Source organism: Aristolochia californica, unplaced genomic scaffold (assembly GCF_029961685.1).
Source record: "Aristolochia californica isolate CCGP_79_NKW_82.1479 unplaced genomic scaffold, dmAriCali1.0.hap1 SCAF_9, whole genome shotgun sequence".
Taxonomy (NCBI): Eukaryota; Viridiplantae; Streptophyta; class Magnoliopsida; order Piperales; family Aristolochiaceae; genus Aristolochia; species Aristolochia californica.
In genome coordinates, this window is record NW_027182290.1 from 1692887 (window position 1) to 1716325 (window position 23439).

General features: G+C 40.7%; 5 protein-coding genes and 2 pseudogenes across 5 annotated transcripts; 2 read left to right on the top strand and 5 right to left on the bottom strand.

The window, feature by feature from the left end:
• Positions 1-901: 901 nt before the first annotated feature.
• LOC137940375 (probable beta-D-xylosidase 7) lies at positions 902-4364 on the top strand. The gene is made up of 6 exons (XM_068785407.1): positions 902-1362; positions 1698-2006; positions 2162-2331; positions 2512-2609; positions 2800-3567; positions 3648-4364. The coding sequence occupies exons 1-6, from the start codon at positions 922-924 to the stop codon at positions 4238-4240; spliced, it is 2379 nt and encodes a 792-aa protein (XP_068641508.1). The 5' UTR covers positions 902-921; the 3' UTR covers positions 4241-4364.
• A 424-nt stretch (positions 4365-4788) lies between these two features.
• LOC137941427 (probable beta-D-xylosidase 7) lies at positions 4789-8309 on the top strand. The gene is made up of 7 exons (XM_068786833.1): positions 4789-5261; positions 5339-5647; positions 5788-5957; positions 6047-6144; positions 6373-7140; positions 7320-8022; positions 8106-8309. The coding sequence occupies exons 1-6, from the start codon at positions 4809-4811 to the stop codon at positions 7910-7912; spliced, it is 2391 nt and encodes a 796-aa protein (XP_068642934.1). The 5' UTR covers positions 4789-4808; the 3' UTR covers positions 7913-8022; positions 8106-8309.
• LOC137941428 (annexin Gh1-like) lies at positions 8049-9566 on the bottom strand (annotated as a pseudogene).
• Positions 9567-9739: 173 nt separating this feature from the next.
• LOC137941144 (uncharacterized) lies at positions 9740-14650 on the bottom strand. Its single transcript, XM_068786434.1, has 4 exons — positions 14353-14650; positions 11462-12057; positions 10687-10773; positions 9740-10342 (listed from the first exon to the last, which is right to left on the bottom strand). The coding sequence occupies exons 1-4, from the start codon at positions 14596-14598 to the stop codon at positions 10075-10077; spliced, it is 1197 nt and encodes a 398-aa protein (XP_068642535.1). The 5' UTR covers positions 14599-14650; the 3' UTR covers positions 9740-10074.
• A 618-nt stretch (positions 14651-15268) lies between these two features.
• Positions 15269-15886, bottom strand: LOC137940144 (leucine-rich repeat receptor-like protein kinase PXC1). The gene has a single exon (XM_068785082.1). The coding sequence runs from the start codon at positions 15884-15886 to the stop codon at positions 15269-15271; it is 618 nt and encodes a 205-aa protein (XP_068641183.1).
• A 51-nt stretch (positions 15887-15937) lies between these two features.
• LOC137941146 (pollen receptor-like kinase 5) lies at positions 15938-16748 on the bottom strand. Its single transcript, XM_068786435.1, has one exon. The coding sequence runs from the start codon at positions 16742-16744 to the stop codon at positions 16052-16054; it is 693 nt and encodes a 230-aa protein (XP_068642536.1). The 5' UTR covers positions 16745-16748; the 3' UTR covers positions 15938-16051.
• A 19-nt stretch (positions 16749-16767) lies between these two features.
• LOC137941145 (glycerol-3-phosphate acyltransferase 9-like) lies at positions 16768-21963 on the bottom strand (annotated as a pseudogene).
• Between the last annotated feature and the right edge of the window lie 1476 nt (positions 21964-23439).

Below are 23439 nucleotides of genomic sequence, written 5' to 3' on the forward strand. Positions count from 1 at the left end.
AGGATATCCCGTGCATATTTGATTTGACTGATAAATAGTCCATCGGCGAAACCTCAAGGCCAATAAAATAATTGAGATGACCTGAATCCTTAGTGGCAAACTCATAATTGAGCTTATGAGTGAAATAAGAGTTGAGTTGTTACAGATAACAATTATGTCATCAACATAAAGGAGTAAATAGATAATATCAGAATGCTTATGAAAAACAAACAGAGAAGTATCAGCACGACTGTAAGAGAAACTAAGTTAAGTGATAAAAGAGCTGAAGCACCGTAACCAAGCACGAGGAGTTTGTTTGAGACCATAGAGAGCTTTTTGTAATTGACAAACTTGATGAGGAAAACAAGGGTCAATGTACCTAAGAGGTTATTTCATATAAACATTTTCAGTGAGAGTATCATTGAAGAACGCATTCTTGACGTCAAGTTAGTGATGAGGCCGTTTGTTGGTCATAATAATAGAAAGCACAATTCGAACAATAGTAATCTTTACAAGAGGACTAAATGTATTAGTGTAGTCAAAACTAAGTACCTAAGTATAGCCCTTACAATACTGTGTGCTTTTAGATACTCAATGAATCTATTAGGTAGATATTTGTCATAGAAATCAGAGAGGCCTCGGGTGGGAAATACCGTATCTCAATGACGAGGAGGAGTTTGAGATACTATTTTTGTCTCAGAGACTGATTCGTGTCATGAATACAACCAGGTGTTGGAGCATGTGCGAGGCGTAACATGTCTTGTCGGACTTTACAGCTGGTCGGTCAATCGTTTGGGTATTTTTAAATTTTTTTTAGTTGGTTATTTTGATAAATATTTTATTAAAAATGGTTAATTTAATAAATTTCCAAAAAAAATCCAATTTATTCGATTGAATTATTTCGAATGCTTCCCATCTCTGACCAAACTCATCAGAGAGGAGATGGGAGTCGCCAGGCATCCACCTCTTCTCCTCTTCTGCTTCATGCTCTTTTTCAGCTCAGCTTCTTCGACGTTGCCTCCGTTCGCCTGCGACGCTTCTCTCCCGTTGACTCATTCTGTCGGTTTCTGTAAAACGTCTCAACCCGTCAGTCACAGAGTTGAGGACCTCATTTCTCGACTCACCATAGATGAGAAAATCTCCCAGCTCGTTGTGAAAGCCCCTGGCATTCCACGGTTAGGTATACCGAGTTACAACTGGTGGTCTGAGGCACTCCATGGGATCGGTATTGCTGTCGGTGGGGTTCAGTTCCCTGGAGATGAGATCGAATATGGAATCTACGGTGTCCAGTTCAATGGAACTGTTCGTTCAGCGACGAGCTTCCCACAAGTTATCCTCACTGCTGCTTCCTTCAATCCCCTCTTATGGTATCGCATCGGAGAGGTAAGCTGTTTCTGAGTGAAACCGTGTAGAATCAAAGCCTTCATTGTAGAAAGAGCTCGTTCGATGATAGGACGATTCTTCAGATAAAGAAGAAATCATGCACGTTTTGTCATTTATCCATTATTACATCTAAACTTTTGTAATTCATATGCCGAAGAGATTATGATCCTGGAGGTGCACTCTGAAGCTTGTTTTCACTTGTGGAAAACTTGTGCCAAAGCTGTCATCTTCAACCTTCTATTAAAGTATTTGGGTCTATTTATAAAACACCAGATTCCGTGTCAGTGGGTTGTCCGGGCTTGGTCACTGTGGCTTGCTCTGGCTTTTGGATGCAGGCAATTGGAACTGAAGCTCGGGGAATTTACAACACTGGACAGAGTACTGGTTTAACCTTCTGGGCTCCGAATATCAATATTTTCCGGGACCCCAGATGGGGAAGAGGACAGGAGACTCCAGGCGAAGATCCTTTTGTGGCTAGCAAGTATGCAGTCTCTTACGTGAGAGGAGTCCAGGGAGACTCGTTTTATGGACAGAAATCACCCGACGGTCCTGACCATCTCAAAGCTTCTGCTTGCTGCAAGCATTTCACTGCTTATGATTTGGATGACTGGAAGAATGTTACACGTTTTACCTTCGACGCCAAGGTGAAAATTCTGAGCCTTCTTCTAAGGGTTTATTTTTCAATGTTCAATCATGGGTTTATTGTAGTAGTTCAAGAAAAGAGAAAAAAAAAAGCTGGATTTTTCTCGAGTGTCTGGTTTTGAACTTTCGTTTTTACTTGTTTACTGTTATTCCCCAGGTATCCTTGCAAGATTTGGCTGACACATATCAGCCTCCATTCAAAAGCTGTGTGCAAGAAGGCCGAGCCAGTGGAATAATGTGCTCTTACAACATGGTCAACGGCGTCCCTACTTGTGCAGATTTTAATCTGCTTTCAAGAACTGCAAGACAAAAATGGCATTTCAATGGGTAAGAAAACAACTTAAGGACAGTTGGATTCAAATTTTCAATTTTGGGGAGATCGGATATCTTCAATATGACTTTTTTGGTCATTGATTGATGTAATTTGCTGATAATTTTATTCTCTTTTGTTTTCTAAACTGATTGGTTGTATTTCTTTCTCTGTCGGATATGGATGATCAAAATAAGATACATTGTCTCTGATTGCGACGCCGTTGCTATCATGTACACTAGTCATCACTATTCCAAGACCCCAGAAGATGCTGTCGGAGCTGCCGTTGAAGCTGGTGAGTTGGGACCCTAATGAACTCTTCAAAGGTTTGAAACAGATGAAATGGCCCGAGTCCTTAACTGATAATGGAGGGCATCATAGATTATTTGCTTGATTCATTCAAAGATTTCAGATTTCTGCTTTCACTGATAGTTAGATGAATTGCTGTTGTCTTTTGATTGGAAAAAAACTGAAACCGTTCTCAGGCATGGACATTGACTGCGCCTCCTTCCTGCTGAAGCACACGAAATCAGCACTTCAGCAGAAAAAACTTTCGGAGTCTGATATCGACAGAGCACTCCGCAACCTATTCTCTGTTAGAATGAGGCTTGGACTGTTTAATGGCAACACCAAAAAACTGCTTTTTGGGAAAATTGGATCAAGCCAAGTCTGCTCTAAGAAGCACCAGGATTTAGCTCTTGAGGCAGCTCGAGACGGAATAGTCCTGTTGAAGAACTCGGCAAAGTTACTTCCTCTGTCACCAATCAAAACTGGGTCTCTAGCAGTAATCGGCCCAAATGCAAACACAACGGAAACGCTACTGGGAAACTACCAAGGTCCTCCATGCAAGCGTATTTCGCCTCTTCAAGCATTGCAGAGTTATGTCAAGGTCACCAAGTACAGCTCTGGATGTGATAAGGTCGCTTGCAAGTCATTGGGTTCAATTGACAAAGCTGTGGAGATTGCTAAAGCTGCAGATTATGTGGTTCTCATCATGGGATTGGATCAGACAGAAGAAGCAGAAGGCCACGACAGGTTGGACTTGGTTCTTCCTGGGCAGCAACGAACTTTGATCACCCGCGCAGCCAAAGCTGCAAAGAAGCCTGTGATTTTAATACTGCTAAGTGGTGGTCCTCTCGATATTTCTTTTGCAAAACGCAATCCGAATATCGGGAGTATCTTGTGGGCTGGTTATCCCGGTGAAGCTGGTGGACTTGCAATTGCTGATGTTATCTTCGGCAGCCATAATCCAGGTGAATTATATGCTTCAGACTTAGGCTAAACTTTCTGAGGTAGTCATTGATGACTGAAACTTACTCCTGCTGATGTCCAGGGGGAAGATTGCCCGTCACTTGGTATCCCCAGAAGTATACAAGAATTCCCATGACCGACATGAGGATGAGGTCAGATTCAGCATCTGGCTATCCTGGACGCACTTATAGATTCTATCGTGGTCAAACAGTCTTCAAGTTCGGTTATGGTTTGAGCTATTGTACCTACTCGTATGAGTTCATCTCTGTTACTCGAAACAGTCTCTTCCTGAAACCGTCAGACATCACTAAAGCAAGCAGCCATTCAAATGGAAGCTCGGCACTTTACCAAACTGAATTGATGGGAGTCGAGTTCTGTGAGAGCCTGAAATTCTCGGCTGTTGTAGCAGTTCAAAATCATGGTGAAATGGCTGGTAGACATCCTGTACTGCTTTTTGCTCGCGGTTCCGATGTGAAACCCGGGGCAGCTGCCAAAGAGTTGGTTGGATTTGAGAGCGTGCATTTGACTGCCGGAGAAAAGGCTGAAATCGAATTTACCGTGAAGCCATGTGACCATCTTAGCAGAACTGATGAAAATGGATCCAAGGTGATGGAAAGGGGCTCGCATTTTCTTCTTGTGGGTGATTCTGAGTATAAAATCAATCTAAATGGATGAAATAAAGGGTCATGAACCCAACTAGAAATCCCTTTTGGGATATTGAATAAGCAAATGTAATCTTTCGAAGACAATATTCTGGTCTTAAAACTCATGGGTGTGAATGAAAGCAATATTGTAGTCAGTCTAGATGACTAACAGAGGCTTCCCGTCATAGCAAACCAATTCAGAATAAAATGGACATGAGAATCTAAAGTAATTCGAAAACCAGTGTCCTTCGGCTTTCACTCTATCCATTAATTGTTTGTTCCCTTATTTGTGAAATTCCCATTTGTAGTTACCAGGCAGACCGGAGAGACGAGAGCTTTTTTACCGTTTGTATATTTTTTGAATTTTAAAATGTTAACTCCATACCCTTATATGACGAAAGTCTCATTCAAATTCAGATATGCCAAAGAAAATTCGTCGAACGATCCTAAACGTGTTGTTACCAAGAAGGCAAGGATAAGAAATCCGGAAATTTTAAATTCACGTGCCCATCTGGTCAATTCTATCTATAAGTTTCCTCAAATCTCCCCGTCAGTGGCTTCATCTGTCCTCTTCGAAGATTGAAGCAAAACCGGAAGAGATGAAGTTCAACAAACATCTCCTTCCTCTGTTAATTCTCCACTGTGCGGTCTTCTTAGGCTCTGCTTTCTCAGCTCTGCCACCGCATGCATGCGATGCGTCTAACCCATTGAATCGCTCTTACGGATTTTGTAAGACTTCTCTGCCCATCAGCGAAAGAGTGAGGGACCTCGTCTCTCGGCTTACAGTAGATGAGAAAATCTCTCAGCTCGTGGCTAAATCCGCCGCCATTCCTCGACTGGGTATCCCGGCCTACAACTGGTGGTCCGAGTCGCTTCACGGCGTTGCATGGAGGGAAAGGAAACGTGGGATTCAATTTCCTGGGGCTGAGATCCAGTTTGGCGTATACGCTATCCAATTTCTCAATGGGACTATTCATACTGCAACGAGCTTCCCACAAGTTATCCTTACTGCTGCTTCCTTCAATCCGCGTCTGTGGTATCAAATCGGAGAGGTAAGCTGCTTTTGATCATAATGAATTCTAGGTTCGCAAGTTATTCGAGCGTTTAAGTTGCTGAGAACTAAACGCAGGCGATCGGAACTGAAGCTCGGGCTATTTACAACAGTGGGCAAGCGACGGGACTCACGTTCTGGGCTCCTAATATCAACATTTTCAGAGATCCCAGATGGGGTAGAGGACAGGAGACGCCAGGGGAAGATCCCGTGGTGGCCAGCAGATACTCAGTGTCTTATGTGAGAGGACTTCAAGGTGATCCATTTGAAGGACTGGAATCATCTGGTGGTCCTGAGCATCTTCGAGCTTCTGCTTGTTGCAAACATTTCACTGCCTATGATTTGGATAGCTGGAAAAACATTACGCGTTACATGTTTGATGCCAAGGTCTAATTTTTTACTTCCTTTCTTCTTAGTTCCCCATACAAGATATCGTTTTTCTTTCATTTGCTTGTTTTCGACGGTGAACTAGTTCAGGTGTCTTATAAGTTTGAACAGTATTTGATCTGTACTTATTTTATTTTCAGGTATCTTTGCAAGATTTAGCCGATACTTATAATCCCCCATTCAAAAGCTGTGTTCAAGAAGGCCGAGCAAGTGGGATAATGTGCTCTTACAACAGCGTCAATGGCGTCCCTCCTTGTGCAGACTCTAATCTACTGTCAAAAACTGCAAGGCACGATTGGGGCTTTAATGGGTAAGAAAATATAAAAAATAGAACTGCTTTTTGCTTTTGTTATTCCTTTACATTTGGTTACCATATCCCTTTTCCTTGGATATCCTCAGATATATTGTCTCTGATTGTGATGCCGTTGCCATGATCTACACTCCTCATCACTACTCCAAGACCCCTGAAGATGGGGCTGCAGCTTCTCTTCGAGCTGGTAAGTGGAAATCATTTGTAATCCTTCGAAAGCCTTTACATTTCCTTTGCATATTCTCTAGAGAAGCTGCGAAAATTTGAAACTGGTGATTCATATATGGACATGAATCCAGAAGCTCAAAGTTGAGAACTGGCTGTCTTCTTGGCTTGGCACCATTTACCTTGTTTCAAAAATTGATTAAGATATTCTTTGTTGACCATAATAACATCTAAAAATGTTTGATTTCAGGCATGGATGTAGACTGTGGCACCTTCTTGTTGCAACACACAAAATCTGCTCTCCAACAGAAAAAACTATCGGAGTTTGATGTAGACAGAGCCCTTTACAATCTTTTCTCCCTCAGAATGCGGCTGGGATTGTTCAATGGCAATCCTAAGAATCAACTTTTTGGAAACATTGGACCAAACCAGGTGTGCTCCAAAAAGCACCAAAATCTAGCTCTTAAGGCTGCTCGAGAAGGAATTGTGCTGTTAAAGAATTCAGCAAAGCTTCTTCCACTTTCAAGAACAAGAACTGGGACCCTTGCTATTATTGGTCCGAATGCAAATGTCACAGAAACGCTGCTAGGAAACTATGCAGGTCCTCCATGTAAGCGAGTTTCACCACTTCAAGCACTGGAGAGTCAAGTAAAGAACAGCACGTACTACTCTGGGTGTGATACAGTTGCCTGCAATTCTTCTGTTTCAATCACAAAGGCAGTGAAAGTTGCTAAAGCAGCAGATTATGTTGTTCTGATTATGGGTTTGGATCAAACACTAGAGAGAGAGGAGTTTGACAGAGTCGAGTTGGGTCTTCCCAGGAAGCAACGAACTCTAATCACCCATGTTGCTAAAGCTGCAAAGAAACCTGTTATTTTGGTGCTTCTAAGTGGTGGCCCTTTGGACATTTCATTTGCAAAACGGGATCCAAATATTGGAAGCATATTGTGGGCAGGTTATCCTGGAGAAGCAGGTGGAGTAGCAATTGCTGATGTTATATTTGGCAACTACAACCCAGGTAAAATTTCTGAATGTTTTGAAGAAATGCTGGTTCTTGTGCTTTTATGGTCGATCATAGTTAGTCCTCTTATGAATAACCTATCCAGAAAATCGAATTTGTACTCTGGCAATAGGAAACAAAACCCTGTTTTCGACACCTCTTAACTGACCCAGTTGCAACATTTTCTTTATGAGCAGGGGGAAGATTACCTATCACTTGGTATCCGCAACAGTATACCAAAATTCCCATGACAGATATGAGGATGAGACCGGACCCTGCGTCCACATATCCTGGACGCACTTATCGATTTTACCAAGGCAGACAAGTCTATGAATTCGGTTTTGGCTTGAGCTACTCCACCTACTCATATAAGTTTGTTTCTGGTACTCAAAAAACACTCTCTTTGAACCCATCCAACATTGTTCCAGCAACCAAGGATTCAACTTCGAATTCGACAATTCACTACACTGATGTGCTTGGAGTTGAGTTCTGTGAGAGCCTGAAATTTTCTGCTGTTGTTCAAGTTAAGAATCATGGTGAGATGGCCGGAAGACATCCCGTGCTGCTCTTTGTTCGATGGTCCTCGATGAAACCTGGGGCACCAATCAAACAGCTGGTTGCGTTTGAAAGCGTGCATTTGGATGCTGGTGAAAGAGTTGAAGTGGACTTTATTGTGAGACCTTGTGACCATCTCAGTAAAACTGATGAAAATGGTTCTAAGATGATTGAAGAGGGCTCTCATTCCCTTCTTGTGGGTGATGCTGAGTGCAATGTTAATATATTTAGTTGAGATTAAGGAACAAAATTTTCAACTTCAGTCCGTTCAGATAATCTTCTGGCAAATACCGTCTTTTTGAAGGCCCTATCATAACTGAGAAGTATTTGGCATCTTATACTCAGGTGAATAAGGAATGTGATCTCTTTCTTATATTTTCAATTTCTGCATAGATAGGTGAACAACAAAGGGTTTTAACTTATTTCAGAAAATCACTGTAAAAAGCACAAGCAATTTACAGACCAGGCAAAGGACAGTCTACTTCATCAGCGCAATGAGTACATTGGATACCAAGTCATCTCCCTTCTCTGTATTACTGAATTCACTCCTCACAAGGCTCTCCAGAGGCCAACCCGTCTTAGCAGAAAATGCACTCTTGATGCCTTTAATGTCGATCCCTGCCCTGGTGCTGACTATTCGGATTAGAGCCTCTTGGGCACTACCTTTCTGCACTGCTCTTCGAAGTTGCTTGACAAAGTGCTTCACAGGGTACTGTATGCATTTAATTATGACGTGAAGTTCTTTTCCAAATTCCCCACATTTGGCTTGCTTTAGTGACTTGGAGAAGTCATGGCCATAGAGCTGTTTATAGGCTAGCAGAACAGCTTTAAGCTGTCCACTGTTTCTCTGGTTGATAATAGAGAAAATAGTCCTCCGATCAATGGATTTTCCACTCTCCATTGCCTCATAAATCATTTTAGCATCACACATGGCCATGCTCGTATCCACTCTGGCCCCTGAGAACCGAGTTGAATTCAAAATAGCCTGAAAAACCTGGAGATATTGAACATTTTATAACAATTAGGAAGTACTCAGATACCACCAATTTGAGATGGCAGCTTGATCGTTCTACTAACCAAACATGATTAAAAAAATCATGGTTTTCATTTCCTCACTGGCAACGATACCTCTTTGGAGTTTCGATTTGTCTTGAGGGCTATATCTTGCCCAATATCTGCATTATATTTAGTCAAGTAAGACTGTGACATTCTGAAGGTCCAATGAAGAGCGTGTGCATACGATTTCAATTATGGCATCCAAGTCCACGCGTGAGCCAACAAGCGCTCCTCTGAGTTTCTGAGCATCACGTTCATGAGGTTCACAAATGCGAAGATATGCAACCATCTGCGAATCCATGAAAGGTCAATACATGATTCAATTACTGAGTATTCTGGGTCTTGAGTAGTGCAATTAAGTATCTTACAGCCAACTTCTTAGCCTTCTTTGTGCCAGAGAGCACAGAAAGAAGATCGTTGTTGTATAGAGCAGTGTAAGTTTGGCAGATAAGCATGTACTCTTCCAGATTTCTGCTAGTGAGAATCTCCACAATCGCTTCATTACCTGTTGCTAAGACAGTTTAGTGATTATTATTTCACTCAGATGTCACTAACCAAGAAACTCTACATAATATTTGCAGTTTAGTACAGTCAACAATACAAAATCCAACAAATAGGCTAAATACTACTAATGCGAAGAACATCTTATCACATTAAACAGTAAATTGAGAAGATGTTTGGCTTACCTGAAAAACAATGATGGAGATGTTGGCAGTCCGAGGCATATTTCTTACTGATATGTAAGGTAGCCATGTTCTTGCACAAGTGAAATGGAACTCGGGTACCTGAGTGGAAGCTTTAAAGGGAGGCAGAATGGCTTAGCTATCGCACATCAGAAGAATTTTACTTTCCAGTAGAGCAGCAGGAAAAGAGGGCATCAAAGAAAGAACTTGTCCCACATTCCAATTTCAACCATAATCTGCATCCCACATTTCACTTTCAAGTAATTCCGAGACCTAAAAATGAGGGCCGACTTTGGAGATTTCATGTACCTAGAAAAAGCATGTCAGAACGACGAGGATCACTTCATGGGCCAACCAATTAGCAGAGGTCACCGCAAACAAGCCTTTAGTCCGTTATTCCTATTTCCTGAACTTTCACTTTCTTCCCCAGGGTTCACACTGGGAAGAATCTCAGTTATACAAAGGAGAACCGAAAAGACTCCTTTTTAGATGGTTTCATCAAGTAAAATAAAGATATTCTGAAAAACAGCTCCTATAAAATACAAGCATTAACTTATTTTACAAACTATAAAGAATCAGTGAACTTTTTGGTAGGAAACAAATAAGTACACTTGAAGCTTCCATGGCGCGTACAAAGAATTACAAATGGAAAGATCTTTCAGGCCAAATTCCAAAAATGTGACTTGGCTGCCATCAGCATGGTGGATAATAATAGAGCCAAAACAGATGCATAAGCCATCAAAACATGTGATTCTCGGGCCAGAGAGCATTGGGTCACAATGACTGCATCGTTCTGCCTGAAGGTGGCAATGACAAAACCTGGATCATCCTTTGCGTTCCATGTCATGGCCGGAACAGTAACCTCACGGGTCCCATCCCTGTGGGTGTGATAACAAAATTGATGGGTGTGAGCACTGAACACTATCCTGCAAAACATCATGAAAATGGAAAAAAATTTCTAAGTTATTTGGTAAATCTGTGAAGAAATCAAGTCACTACTCCCAGTAAACTTACATGGTCAATTTATATTATTAATGGTCGTCCAAACCATGAGATCTAAAATGCATTTCAAAAAGCACCACGTTCAAGAGTTAAAAAATGAGTATCATGCCTTGAAAAGGAATAGCACAATAGCTTTCAATATAAATTAGATAAATTTTCTTTCAAAATCAACAGAAAATATATAAATCAAATTCTCAGGATTTAGAAAGAGAAAGGAATGCATTAAAAGAAAAAAAAAAAAAAAACAAAGTCAAGATCATTGAAAGACCTTGGTCTTAGAGCCTGAAAGATATACTCTGTCGCATTTGGTGGCATGCTGAGCAGCACCTCATGTGGCCCATCACCTACATATCCCCTGACACAAATTTTGACAACATTAAAATAGAACTCAAATACATACATACATACATACATATATGTGTGTGTGTGTGTGTGTGTGTACATATACATATATATATATTAAGGGTCTAATACACAAGTAAAGAAACAATCTACCATTCTTTTTTTGAACTCCAATGTCATACAACACCAACATGAAAATGCTGCTAAAATCAAACTAGCTTAAGTGAAACTAAAGCTGCCTATTTAAAAGCCTTCTCATGGCACCAAAGGAACTTGAAGTGTTTGACACTGGTTGAGAGACCAGTAGAAACACACTTAAGAAGAAGGCTTAATACTTCTCCTACACTTACTGCACAGTAAAAAATTAAAGTCTTAAAAAACAATTTTTCTAAGATAAAATTTAGTTAATACATAAACTCATGACACGGGAAATGTTAAGAAAAGCACACGCTGACGCACATGGAGCAATTGCCACTATTAAAAGGCAAATGTCTTTCCATTACCATGATGAGCCCTGTCAAAGATTACAGGGCCCACAGTGTACTTGTAAAAGATCCCAACATCAAATAACGAGGTACCTGGTTCCTCAAAAGAAACAAAGGTTTCATGCAGCAGTGGACCTCTGCATGATATTGCACAAAGTTGTAGAAAAAGAAAAAAGACAAATATACCTTGCATACAATATAACTACATAAAGTTACCAATTCAAATATGTGCTTGAACTCTGATGGAGACTGCTTCCAATGTTTTCAGCAAGAGATTTATGTCCTCCACAGTGGTCAATATTCCAATGCAAAGGGAAGTGTAGTAGAAGGACGGGACCAGACTCAGACTCAACTGCATTTTCCCTCTGATGAAAGTCACCAATATCATTCTTCCACTCGGTAGGTGAATTTGATAGCACTGTAGTACCCTTGGCGTGTCTACTGAGATCTAGACTTTCTCCCTCAATGACCCTTTCGATGCTGAACCGTAGATCATTATTGCCACAAAGCAGTGCAACAGCATTAAGGGACACAAAGCTGATATTGCTAACCACAAATGATCCACAACCAGCAGGGTCTAATCCTGGTAAGCTGCTGGCTATCTGGTTAACTGACTTTACTTTCAATCTATTGCATTCTCCAACATCTCTATCCCCCAAAACCACATGAAGAGGAAGATCAAGAAAGGGGCCCAAAATTCTCTGAAATTGCTGCAGAACTGATAACCATTTATTACTTGTCAATTCTGATCCCTTTGCAGATATATCTCCCAGGACGACCAGCATATCTGGCTTCAACCTCTCAAATGATTTCTGGTTCAAGAAACACTAGATGACATTAGAAAGCTCGAAGGAAATCAATACATCTTTAGTAAAAAGGACTAAGTACATACTCTAATGGAACAGGTTTTCAAAGTAGTTTGCTGTCACGAAACACTGTCGATTATTTTACAAAAATGAAGTCGTTAAAACAAAACCAACAGGAACAATGAACTCTTCCAAAGTTTGGCTCTTTTTTTTTTAATACTAAACACTGACTATGCATATCATGCTGAGGGGAGGAAAAAGACTATTAACATGAATTTTTTATAAAAAAGTTAATAATTACATTTAAAAACAGTCAGTTCACTAACCGAACTTTAAGACTTAAAAGCAAAAGTGCAAACAACAGAAATAAAGCTATCAAAGTACAAATGTTAAAAGATGAGACTTCGTCCCAAGCAGATGTCAGGCAGTATCGGGGCCAACGCCAAAGAGGTGGGCCCCTGATACTTTCTCTCACTGTTTCGCGTGTGCTACATGCAAGGGAAATTAAGTTTCCCTCCCGTTGATATTTCGGGGATACTTTTGGGACTGACCGACGTAGCGGCAAAACAGGGTATCGGCGTCAGTGGGAGTTGCCGAAAAGAGCGTCAATGGGATGCTCGGCGCCGGGGAAGAGAAGGAGAGAGAAGTTCGGAACTCTCTCCCCCGCTTTGTATTGGTGCATGTGTGTGCGCCAAGAAGACGAAGCGGGGGAGAACCTTCGGTCTGCCAAAGACGCTTCAGTGAGAAGCAGCAAGGAGGCTCGAGAAGGCTCAATTGAAGTCGTTGCCATTGCCGGAGAAGAGAGAGCCATGTAAGCTCGGATCTTGGCACTGTCACAGGAAGGCAGAGGGCCTAGAGACGACGTGTGGACCCGTGAAGCTTCGACGGTGCTGTTGGAGCAGAGAGGGGGTTTGAATTCCCACAGACGACACCGGTACCATCGTCGGTGCCGTTGCCCCAGAGAAGAGAGCCGCAGAGGCTCGTTGTCGTCGAAGAGGAGAGAGCCGTAGAGGCTCACCGTCGACGCCGTTGCCGGAGCTGCTGGGCGATGCTGTTCTGGTGAGAAGAAGCAGAGAGTCTCTCGGGATTGAGAGACCTCCAGCGTCGTTCAGAGTGACGTAGCGAAACAGAGGAGGAGCTCGGGCTCGGTGCTATTGCCGTCACCGGAGCTCGGAACTCCGACGCCGTTGCCGAAAACCGAGAGACGGGGACTCTTAGTGTTGCAGTGGCAGCACAGAGGAGCCGCTCTAGACTCTACTGTGAGATACAGCAGAGGAACCGCTCCAGACGCTGCTGTGAGATACAGCAGAGGAGCCGTGAGCACTGCCGTGCGACGCCATTGCCGTCGCCGGAAGAGAGAGTTTCGTCAGGAAGACGAAGCAGGAACTTCGGTCTCGGCAGGAAGACGAAGCAGTGAGCTTCGGTCTTGCCAGGAAGACAAAGCAGTGAGCTTTGGTCTCACCGGGACTCGCCGGTGCTGAAAGAGAGGATAGGCTCAGATCAGGGCAGAGCCGTGGAGGCTCGCCCGTTGCCAAAGGCTGGAGTCGTGGACTTGCCATTGCCAGAGGCTAGAGCCGTGGAGGCTTGCCGTTGCCAGAGGACAAAGAGTCATTGATTCCAGAGGGAGTCATTGCAGTAGGGAGTCCTTCCGGTGGCTGAAGGCAGATGCAACAGGGAGGCCTTCCAGTGGCTGCAGGCACAGGCACAGGCACAGGCAGCAATTGTTGCAGGCAGAGGCAAAGGTAGAGGCAGCAATGGTTGCAAGCAGAGGCTGCAGTGAGGTTTTCCAGGTGTTACTAATAGAGGCAGTAGGGAGTTGTTGTTGTGAGAGACAGTGGGATGACGCTGCTACTGTAACAGACAAACCTCTTTATTACATTGTAATCCTCAACTGATTTAAAATGAAATCCTCTACAGCTCCCGTTCACGTAGGCAATTTGCCGAACCACGTAAAATATTATGTTGTGCATGATTACCATTTACTTGCTTTGTTTATCATCGTCGGTTTTTCCCTAACAGCAGATACACTAATTTCCTACCACAACAGTTAACATTTCTTGGTTCCATTTTGATGTTCTCCGGTGATCTTCCCATCTTAGCCATGTTCGAAAATTTCAGAAATTCCTTTCGTCCCCACTCTTCTTAACTGGAACCTAGTTCTAGAGTCTAATCCCGCTAATTCCAACTCGAAAAACTCCCAGTTAAACAAAAATCCTAAGCCTAGACGGCCACAACTAGCAAAAGCTTTACGCTTGGAACTGCCTAGCAAATGAAGAAGAGCAAAGGTTTAGGAACATTTACCCGAAAGAATTTGGTCATATACGAATCTCTAAAATAAATATTCATATAGCCCGATTCGGATCCCATCAAGAGCAAATTCGCCACCATCATGACCTTAAAATCGTCAGAGCTCCCACCCTTCCGGCCCTCCTCAGGACTGCTGCCACGGTCCTCGACGACTTGGCAAGACGGGCTGGAAACTCTCTCTTCGAAAACCAGCAGAGCTACAACCAAGAGAACAGGTAATGTCGACCTCAATGACATCATCTGAACTATTTATTGCAGCATACGAAGCGGACGGTGAGCCAGAATGTAGGGTTTCGACTTGGAAGCAGCAAATGTTTCTCGCCATTGCTGAGATCTACCGAGCACTTGCGTGTTAGTATTTTCTGCCTGCCTATTTTAATGAATTGCGGGAAATTTTTAAAATGATGAGGGTATTTCTGTCTTTTGATTGTGGTCCCCTATTAGTCTGACTACTTTTTAATTTTTAATTTTTCATTTTTCATTTTTAAATTGATAATGTCTTTGAGGTGTCAAGATAGGGCAAAAGCAAGCTTAGATGCTAATGTATTCTCTCTCCCTTTTATTCGGAACGAGGGAATGGGAGCCCTCGACAGCAAGTAGAAGGCAAGTTTGTTTTATTTTTATTTAAAATATGATATTTATTTTTAAAATAGATTAATTTAAGTAATATGTGTAATTTAATTTCAACTAAGCATGTAGTCATTGATTATAACCACAATTTGTGATGGTCCTAACGAGCATTCTTCAAAAATAAATAGTTAATAAATAAATAAGTTATTGTGGTCTAAGCAATAAATCTCATACTTTTTGCAACGTAACGAGTTCAAATCAAAATGAATTTTAAGGATGCAAACATTTTTATGTAATTCACGTACATATATATATTTTTTTATGCGATAATCACCTATTTTCAGCTGAGGTGAATGGGTTGGTTCCGTTTACTTTGATGAGCCAGGTTTATGAATTGAAAAATTCTCGACGAACTCGAGAGATCGTCCTCAGAGGACTCATCGTCCCCTTCCCCCTTTTCCCTATCAGCAATGGCTTCCACACTCCTCATCACGTCCGCCATTTCCGGTCGCTTCTCCGCCGACTTCTCGCAACAATTTAGAGCTACCTGTAACAGCGCCAACATCTCCTGGCAGGCTCTTCCGTGTTCTGTGATCTCCGTATCAAAAATCTCCGCAGTCCATTCTTCTCTAACTGCTCTGTGAACCCAATTACAGAGATCAATACCACTGTCTCTGCCTGGATAGCTGAGACACGATGGTTTTCCTGTTAAAAATTCGAGGAGAAGGGCACCATAGCTCCAGACATCGGATTTCTTTGATACTTTCCGGTGGTGTTGATACTCCGGAGATCTATAAACTACCATGCGTTGGATGGCGGCGGAGCTTGAAATAATCGAAGAGAGCCCATAATCAGAGACCAATGGCGTGTCGTTCTCGTCGAGGAGAACATTGGAAGACTTCAGGTTTCCATGGGGTACGGCAGTGGGGGATTTGGCGTTGAAATGGAGAAACGTCATGGCTCGAGCTACACCTCGGGCCACCTGCAATCTAGAGTGCCATTTGAAAGGGACTCGGTTGTCTCCTCTTCCAGCTTCAGTCAACCATTGATGAGAGAGTAATGAAACTTAAAATGGTGGAATTCATAAAAGCATGAAATGAACGTAAGTGTTGCGGTTATGATCTTATTGAGAAAAGTTTGAAAAGAGTTGGAGCAACCCACCATGAATTCGATCGAACAGGTTTCCATTCGCGGCGAATCTGTAAACCAGAAGCTTCTCGTCTCTGGAGTTGTAGTAAGCTAGGAGAGATAACAAGTTGGGGTGTTTCAGATTAGAGAGAGCTCTCATATGCTTAGCAAATTCGTCTCTGGTAAACGGGGTTAAATCCTTCAAACGCTTGACTACAATGGAAGCGCCACTTTCCAGCCTGGCTTTGTAGCAAGCCCCGAAGTTCCCTTTCCCCAACGCTTCTGCGGAAGCTTTAAGAAGATCACGGAGTTCAAATCCTCCTTCTTCAGTCAAGAACTCAAGCTTCCCTCTCTCTTCGTTTCCACCAACCGTGTTCTCTCGATGCTCTAAAGGTCTGTTGTTCTTCTTGTTTTCCATGTCGAGATCTCTCGCATCCCATTTATCTGATTTTCTCCTCTGGAAGTATGCCCGTAAGAGTAATAGTACAAGAACGAAAGCAATGACATCTAGTATTATGAAAATAAGGATCAAAGAAGTCGCAGCAAATGGGTTGGATTTCTCCTTTTCTGCAGACTGGTTCTGCACTTCTCCCGCCGGTGACACGCCGATGGCAGCACCACTGCCGGAGAATACAAGAAGAACGACCAACAAACGGGTAGCAAGAATTAAGCCTTTTGATCTCTCCATTTCTCAAGGTGCAGTGAAAGCAAAGTGGGGAAGTTTATCAATGGTGAAACGAGGTGGTCTTCTCGTAACAGCTGCCATTTCTTAGAAGAAAACGAGAGCGTTGTAGTTAGGCCGTTTTATTTGTATTTGTTATTTGAGAAACCAAAGTAGAGAGTAGGGATAGTCGTATATCCATTTCCTAGTAATGATCGTTTAATTGTCTTGAAACCCTTCGGTCCATCCGACTGACCAATTGAGGAAGTTTCCTGGATTTACATGTAGATAATTCAGGTAGAAACCATATATAAGTACCTGTTCTGATACCATATGAAGTTAGGTCTAAGGCTCATCGAAAAATGATTAACTAATTTAAGAAACTTTTTTTCCAACTAATAAACTCAATACCTTTCTAGTCACTAATCCATGTGGAACTTCATTAACACCCTTTAGTTCGATTATCTGCACAAATTGTCTCTTAATGACTTCAGAATATTGAAGGTCGACACTAAAAAGTTAAAAATATTCGAGTGAACAAATATAATATGCATTGTCCTTGTAACTGAATGTATTTTGCAAGGGGCACTATCCTCACTAAGCTCTTACAGATACAATTGATCCACTACAATAGCATTATTCATAAATGATCTACTTTGACTGCTCGATAACTGTCTACTGGTATATTTTAGTTTTTCCACAACCAGTGTTAACACCATGGAGTTACAGAAACTTGCTCTCTGTTTTCACGACTTATGACAAATGATATGCATGTTAAGAGAATATTAACTGAAGATAATTCAGAGAGTAGACGTATCTTTAATTGATGACTACTCCCTCAATTCTTAGAAACATTTCATTGTCCAATTCTGTGTTGTTATGATGCAGTAATCAATTTTCCTCCAGACCCTTCATTATCGACTCCACAAAGAGCTGTTGCCTGAAAACATGACAAACAAGTAGTGTTTAGCATTATTCTCATTAATGCAGCCAAATTGAGCTTTTACACGTCAAACAGTATGAAAGCAGTAGAATCAAGAGTTTGAGTTCCTCTTTTTAACTTCCACTGTAAGTTAAAAAACAACACAAACAAAGAGCATGTTTTGGATGCACAGCGTGTAAAAAAAACAACAACAAAAAAAGGATGAAGAAGAAAGAAAGAAGAAAGTGAGAAAGAAAAAAGTATAAAATATTTAGCCTTATTTATGCGTTTCAATGGAAGAACCGCTATGACATGTTTAGTTCCAGATAAAAAAAACCTCTCTTTTTTATATTTTGCTGAATGATGAAATTTCCAATAAACGCAGTACGCAAAAAAAAAGCTACATAATACAATCTAAGAGAGGAATGATCTAGCACAATGAGTTATTGCAGATCAGTCCCATAGCAAGCTTATCAGCCAGGCAATAATTGTGAGACCAGGTTACAGAAAAATATTGAGATGTATCATGAAGCTCACAATTGTCACAAAATCTCAAATAGAAACACATTCATCAGGCAAAGGCAGAAGTTTTTAGGCACTTGATTAGGCATAAAACAACAGCGGTTAAGCTCACCAGTGTACCAACTCGTTCTTCAAAAATATTTTCTTCCAAACTCTTTTCAAGAGCAGCTTATTTTATTTAAAGCTTTTTAGTTAGCCTAATGGGTGCAAAATATGAAATACAACAGAGAACTCTGGACATACTTTCGCTCTTTATGCTTCGGACTAGGACGAGAGTACTTCAGATACCCATCCCAGGGGACCTTCTTCAGACCAGCTCGAGTGGAAATAATATCCCTGACCCTGCATGAAAAAGCAGTTGCAAAACAGATGGCGGGTTAAAATAACTCTTGGACAATACAGTAGCATAAATTTCCTTGTTTTGTTTGGTTCAGGATGGAAACAATCACCGTAATTACAGAGCTCATGACTTGCCTTTCTGCAAATTCTATTGATGTCTCTCCAGGTTTTAGATGTTGCGTCTCCAAGTACCAGACATCACAAAAAACAGCCCAGGATGTCATAAGTTGGAGAAGGTGCCTAGTAAAAGATTGCCTGCCAAACAGAGGACCAGACAAAAATACAATTTACTTCACAACAGTAATGGACTAAGGAAGGAGAGAGCATTGAGAGCAATAAATGAAGAAACTAACGTAAAACTGGAAGGAAGCTATCTCATGAAGAATCTTACTGCCTGCTGTTCCAGAAGGCATCCACAAAAATCTTGTTGTACTTGATTGCTATTGGACAAACAGTGCAACCCAGTTCAAAAGCCCCCTGAAGGAGTACCATCAAGATAAACATACGTATTAACAAATATGCAATGAAAGTGTGTAAATCATCTAAGGACAATCGATTTTGGACAAAGATATCAGACTCTTAACTCTCTGAGTTCATGAAATGGGACACACCTTAAACATTACAGAGTATTGATTGTTTACGCAGGTTCCCTCAGGAAATATTAGCAGAGGGTTGTTGTCAGCCCCTTGAACATGTTCCCTTAATCTGAAAAATGCAGGTTCAGAACACATAATTGTTTAAGATTTTCTTAGATAACATGTGTAACCAAATCACCATTGCATGGCACACCAAGATGCGAGAAGCTTACTTTATTGAAACGACTTCCCGATCTTTGGTCTCTGACCTATTGAACCATATGCAGCCTAAACTCTCCAAAACAGTGCTCTGAAGAAGCCCTATGTCATCATTTGAGAGAAAAAATTAGGCTATTTATGGAGCCTTGACTATAATTTTGAGTAAAAAAAAGTCAGTCATAAGCGCCCACCAACCCATCCAGGATGCTTCTGCATAATTACAGCAAACGCAGTCATTTGCTCCAAAATAATGAAATCGATCATGGAAGTATGATTCGCCAGAAACACCTATCCAATATAAGAAAGGAAAAGAATTCATAAATACTAATATAATATGATGATCCTTCCTTTCTATAAAGGTTACAATTTTATTTAAAATATGATGGAAGGTATAAATAGGATCATGATATCAGACTTCTAACAGAAGGCGGGGGATTTTATGACTATAAGATATTTGGACAGCTACCAGCAGGCTCCATTAGCTGTTTTTGCTGATAAAATTTTGAAAGAGTAAAAGACCACTTAAATTGCTGGCTACAGGGAACCACATAAAAACCTGAAGGGGAAATATGTTGGTCATACTACCTGTCTTGCTCGCATGCTGGGTCTTGGACCATGATACTTGATAACTCCGGTCCATGAGCAACAAATACGCTACACGTCAGCTCAACCAGTTTCCTCTGAAGAGAGACCATGGTTTAATGCATCGTCATATGTTTGTCTCATAATCAACTACTTAATCAAACCAATGCAACCTCCAAATTAGTAAAGAAAAAGTGTTTGGTTTTATGGTTTTCTATGTCATAAATGGAAATGATTGTGAGTTCATGTATTTGAGTTTATTGATTTTCATGTCTTCGGGTAAAAAAAATGTTCATTCATTACAGTCAATTTTTTGTCCACTCTAACTGAATAAATCCATAAAGAGCGTAGTCTAGTGAAATCATTGAGGAACAAAAATAAATAAACGAGAATAATAAACGAAAGCTGTTTTACAGTTCATTGGGCAGTTTTTTTCTGGGGGACTAGGATCAATGATTCACACAAACAGAAAAAACGAGTTTAGGAACCAAATTTCAACACATTAAATAAAGTTGTCAAGACCAACCTTAATTGGCCGTCTCCACTTATCATGCTTCTTTAACATAAAGTGAACAGGAATGAACGATGAAAGGAACACTATCCATCCTACGGCCATGGTAAGAATCCTGCAGACAGACGTGAGAAGCTTGTGAATTAGACAAGACAGGGACCAGTTGCAATAATCACCATTGAAGTGAAGGAAAAATTATCTAAACAAATGAAAGAACCGAAGAGAATAGACACGAAAAAGACAACCAAGCAAGTTCCTTTCTCTAGCAAGAAAAAATACATAACATGTTTCTAGTTATTCTTGTAAATAAATAAATATATAAATCTAGAACACATAGGCATTGATTAAAAAATATTAAAATCTAAAAAGAACCCAAGTAAACTCAAAATATTTACTGCTTGCGTTTAAGATTGACAATAGACAGATAAAACAAGAACATGTGGCAAATTACTTCAAACACACCGAAAATATAATCAGACGGGGTTGAGATTCAAAAAACCTAGTGCTTGCATCTAAGATTGTCAACATAGAGAGTTCAAATCAAGGACGAAAACATTCTCACCTTACAGGGAAAAGAATACCATATCTAACCACCACCCCTAAGCACCAGAGAGGAAACAAATATATGTTCCAATTCCAAGGCTCTGGAGGATTTGATTTGAAACAACGGGAGAATGAATCCTGTGCAACTAACGTGTAATCTTAACAAATAGACAGCATGAGGAAAAAAGAAATGTTAAAAAGAATGAAATCTATAGATAGTACATTCTTCATCAGCCGTGTGGAAAGCAGTATTAAAATGGAAGCTTCGTTCTCTTATATAAAAAGGACTCGGCTCTTCTCCATATCCAAGTTTTTAAAGATCAAGTCACTGTTTCTTAAGATTTCTCGTTACTTGCACGTTAATCTCAATTATAAAGGGAAGCCTGTAAACAAAAGTTCCATAATTATATTCTCACTGATGTAAGATACAAATACAAAATCATTTTTCTCCTGACTAAATAATAGTAACAAGTGGCCAAGCGACGATAACCCTTAAGGTGATAACGCCCCTCGTCATCAGTCTTTCCTACATATTTTCCGGTAGCAACTGAACTAGTAACTTAATCTAAATGACCAACTTCGAAAAGAGAACTCGTTAAGTTACATGGTCCAACCGTCCAGGAACTATTGTTTGGAGGATGTTTCACAAATAAAGATGTGCGGAAAAGGAGAACGAAAACGAAAATGCAGCCTAGTTGGGACAGGGAAGAATTACATCAACGACAGCGCCGGCGGCCTCAGTTAACATCGGGGAAATGTCGAGCAAGTCGTGCCTGATTAAAAATCTGACCGTCAAACCCCAACAATAAGAAAACATTAAAATACAAATCTAGAGATATATAGAGCGAGAAACTATTACAGCAAGAGCTTCCGCGGCGACTCATGAATGAACTCGGAGAGGTACTCTTCGATGATCGGCCGATCCAAATCAACTGCCGCCATGGCTCTTTCCTCCAACAGATTGAGCGAGAGAACGGAGACAGATCACTGCCTGCTTCGTTGCGCTCTATTACGCGAATTCCCGCATTTCGAGACATTCCTGACCCGAAGCAGCAATTTGTAATTGCACCGGAATTAAAGATGAATTAAAGAGTCCGAAATCATACCGGTATAGCGAGATCGGACCAGTGAGGAACGGACGGCTGGATGGGAGGATGTCTATAATTCATCTCAAACCGGAAATTCAATTTCAAATCAATATAATTCGAGCGTTAGTCTTTTTATTCAAACATAATTAGAAGTCTTGAGGAATTGTTTGAAGGCTATTGTTGCAAAATTAGATTCATGTACTATGAACAACCTAATGGAGGAGGGGTGGTCCCATGGTCACATGCACAATATCTTATATAGTAATCGATTGCTGTCAAATGTCAACTAGCGCACTAGCCCATATCATTATATTGTGTAGCATTGTCCCCATTTTGGCCCTCGAGTGCTCTATCATTCTTGTGTAAACATCACGTCTACCGAATACAAATGGGTCCAAAAGCAAACACGATTTGAGCTCATTGTGGCCGTAATTTACTTGATTGTAAGGTTAAAAAGTGTCCCATGTTTTGTCCTAGGAACATTTCGAGAAGGAACATTAATGACATGATGTTGTGGATTACGAATATAAGGTTTTATCTTGAGTGCATGACTACTTGATCACATGAAAAATTGTTCCCTTAAAAGATTTGGGTGGTTTTTAGTTTTATTAGCAAAGGATAGTGGTCCATCTATTGGTTAATTAAGACTTAATTATGTTGCTAAATTATTATTTGTTGCATCATCTAACATAAAAGTATGTGACTTGTAATAATTCATATATGCTTAGTTTATCAAATTTCAACTCAATTTATTCTTTAATATTTTAATTTTTTTGATTGAATTTATCATTTAATTTGAAATTAAAATTTTATTTTATTTTTAAAATTATTATTTAAAATCAATTAAAATTCAGATTGCGAGAAACTCTATTTATCTAAAAATCACCTAAATTCATGTCGATGATTCGCCTCGTTATAAAAATAACTAGGTGATCACGGGAATTTGTCTCACGAGCATGACTTTTCAAACATAAGAAAACTAACGCAATTTTTTTTTATAATATAAATTTATCTATGTGAAAGTTTAAAAATATTAATATAAATAAAACTATTTAATAGTGAAAATAACTTCTAGAAGAGATAATTATAGAAACTTTGGTTTAAATATTGATGGTATTAAATTTATTAAAAAAAAAAAAACAACTTGTGGTCGAAGATGCTTCCAATTCCAAGCTGGATTCGAGAATGCTAACCAAGGTTATTAATGCCTACCCACCCCACCCCACCCCACCCCACCCCATCAAACATGGTAGTTCAGCCACACACACCCCCACAACGAAGCTTTCCTCTTTAGGGTCACAGCCCGGGGTTAAACGGGCGCTCAACCTCAACAGCCGCCTACCCAATTCACATTTTTTATAAAAAGGTTAAAACGGCACGTGGACCTCCGTCAAGTGTTTTCTTCCCCTCACACGTACATG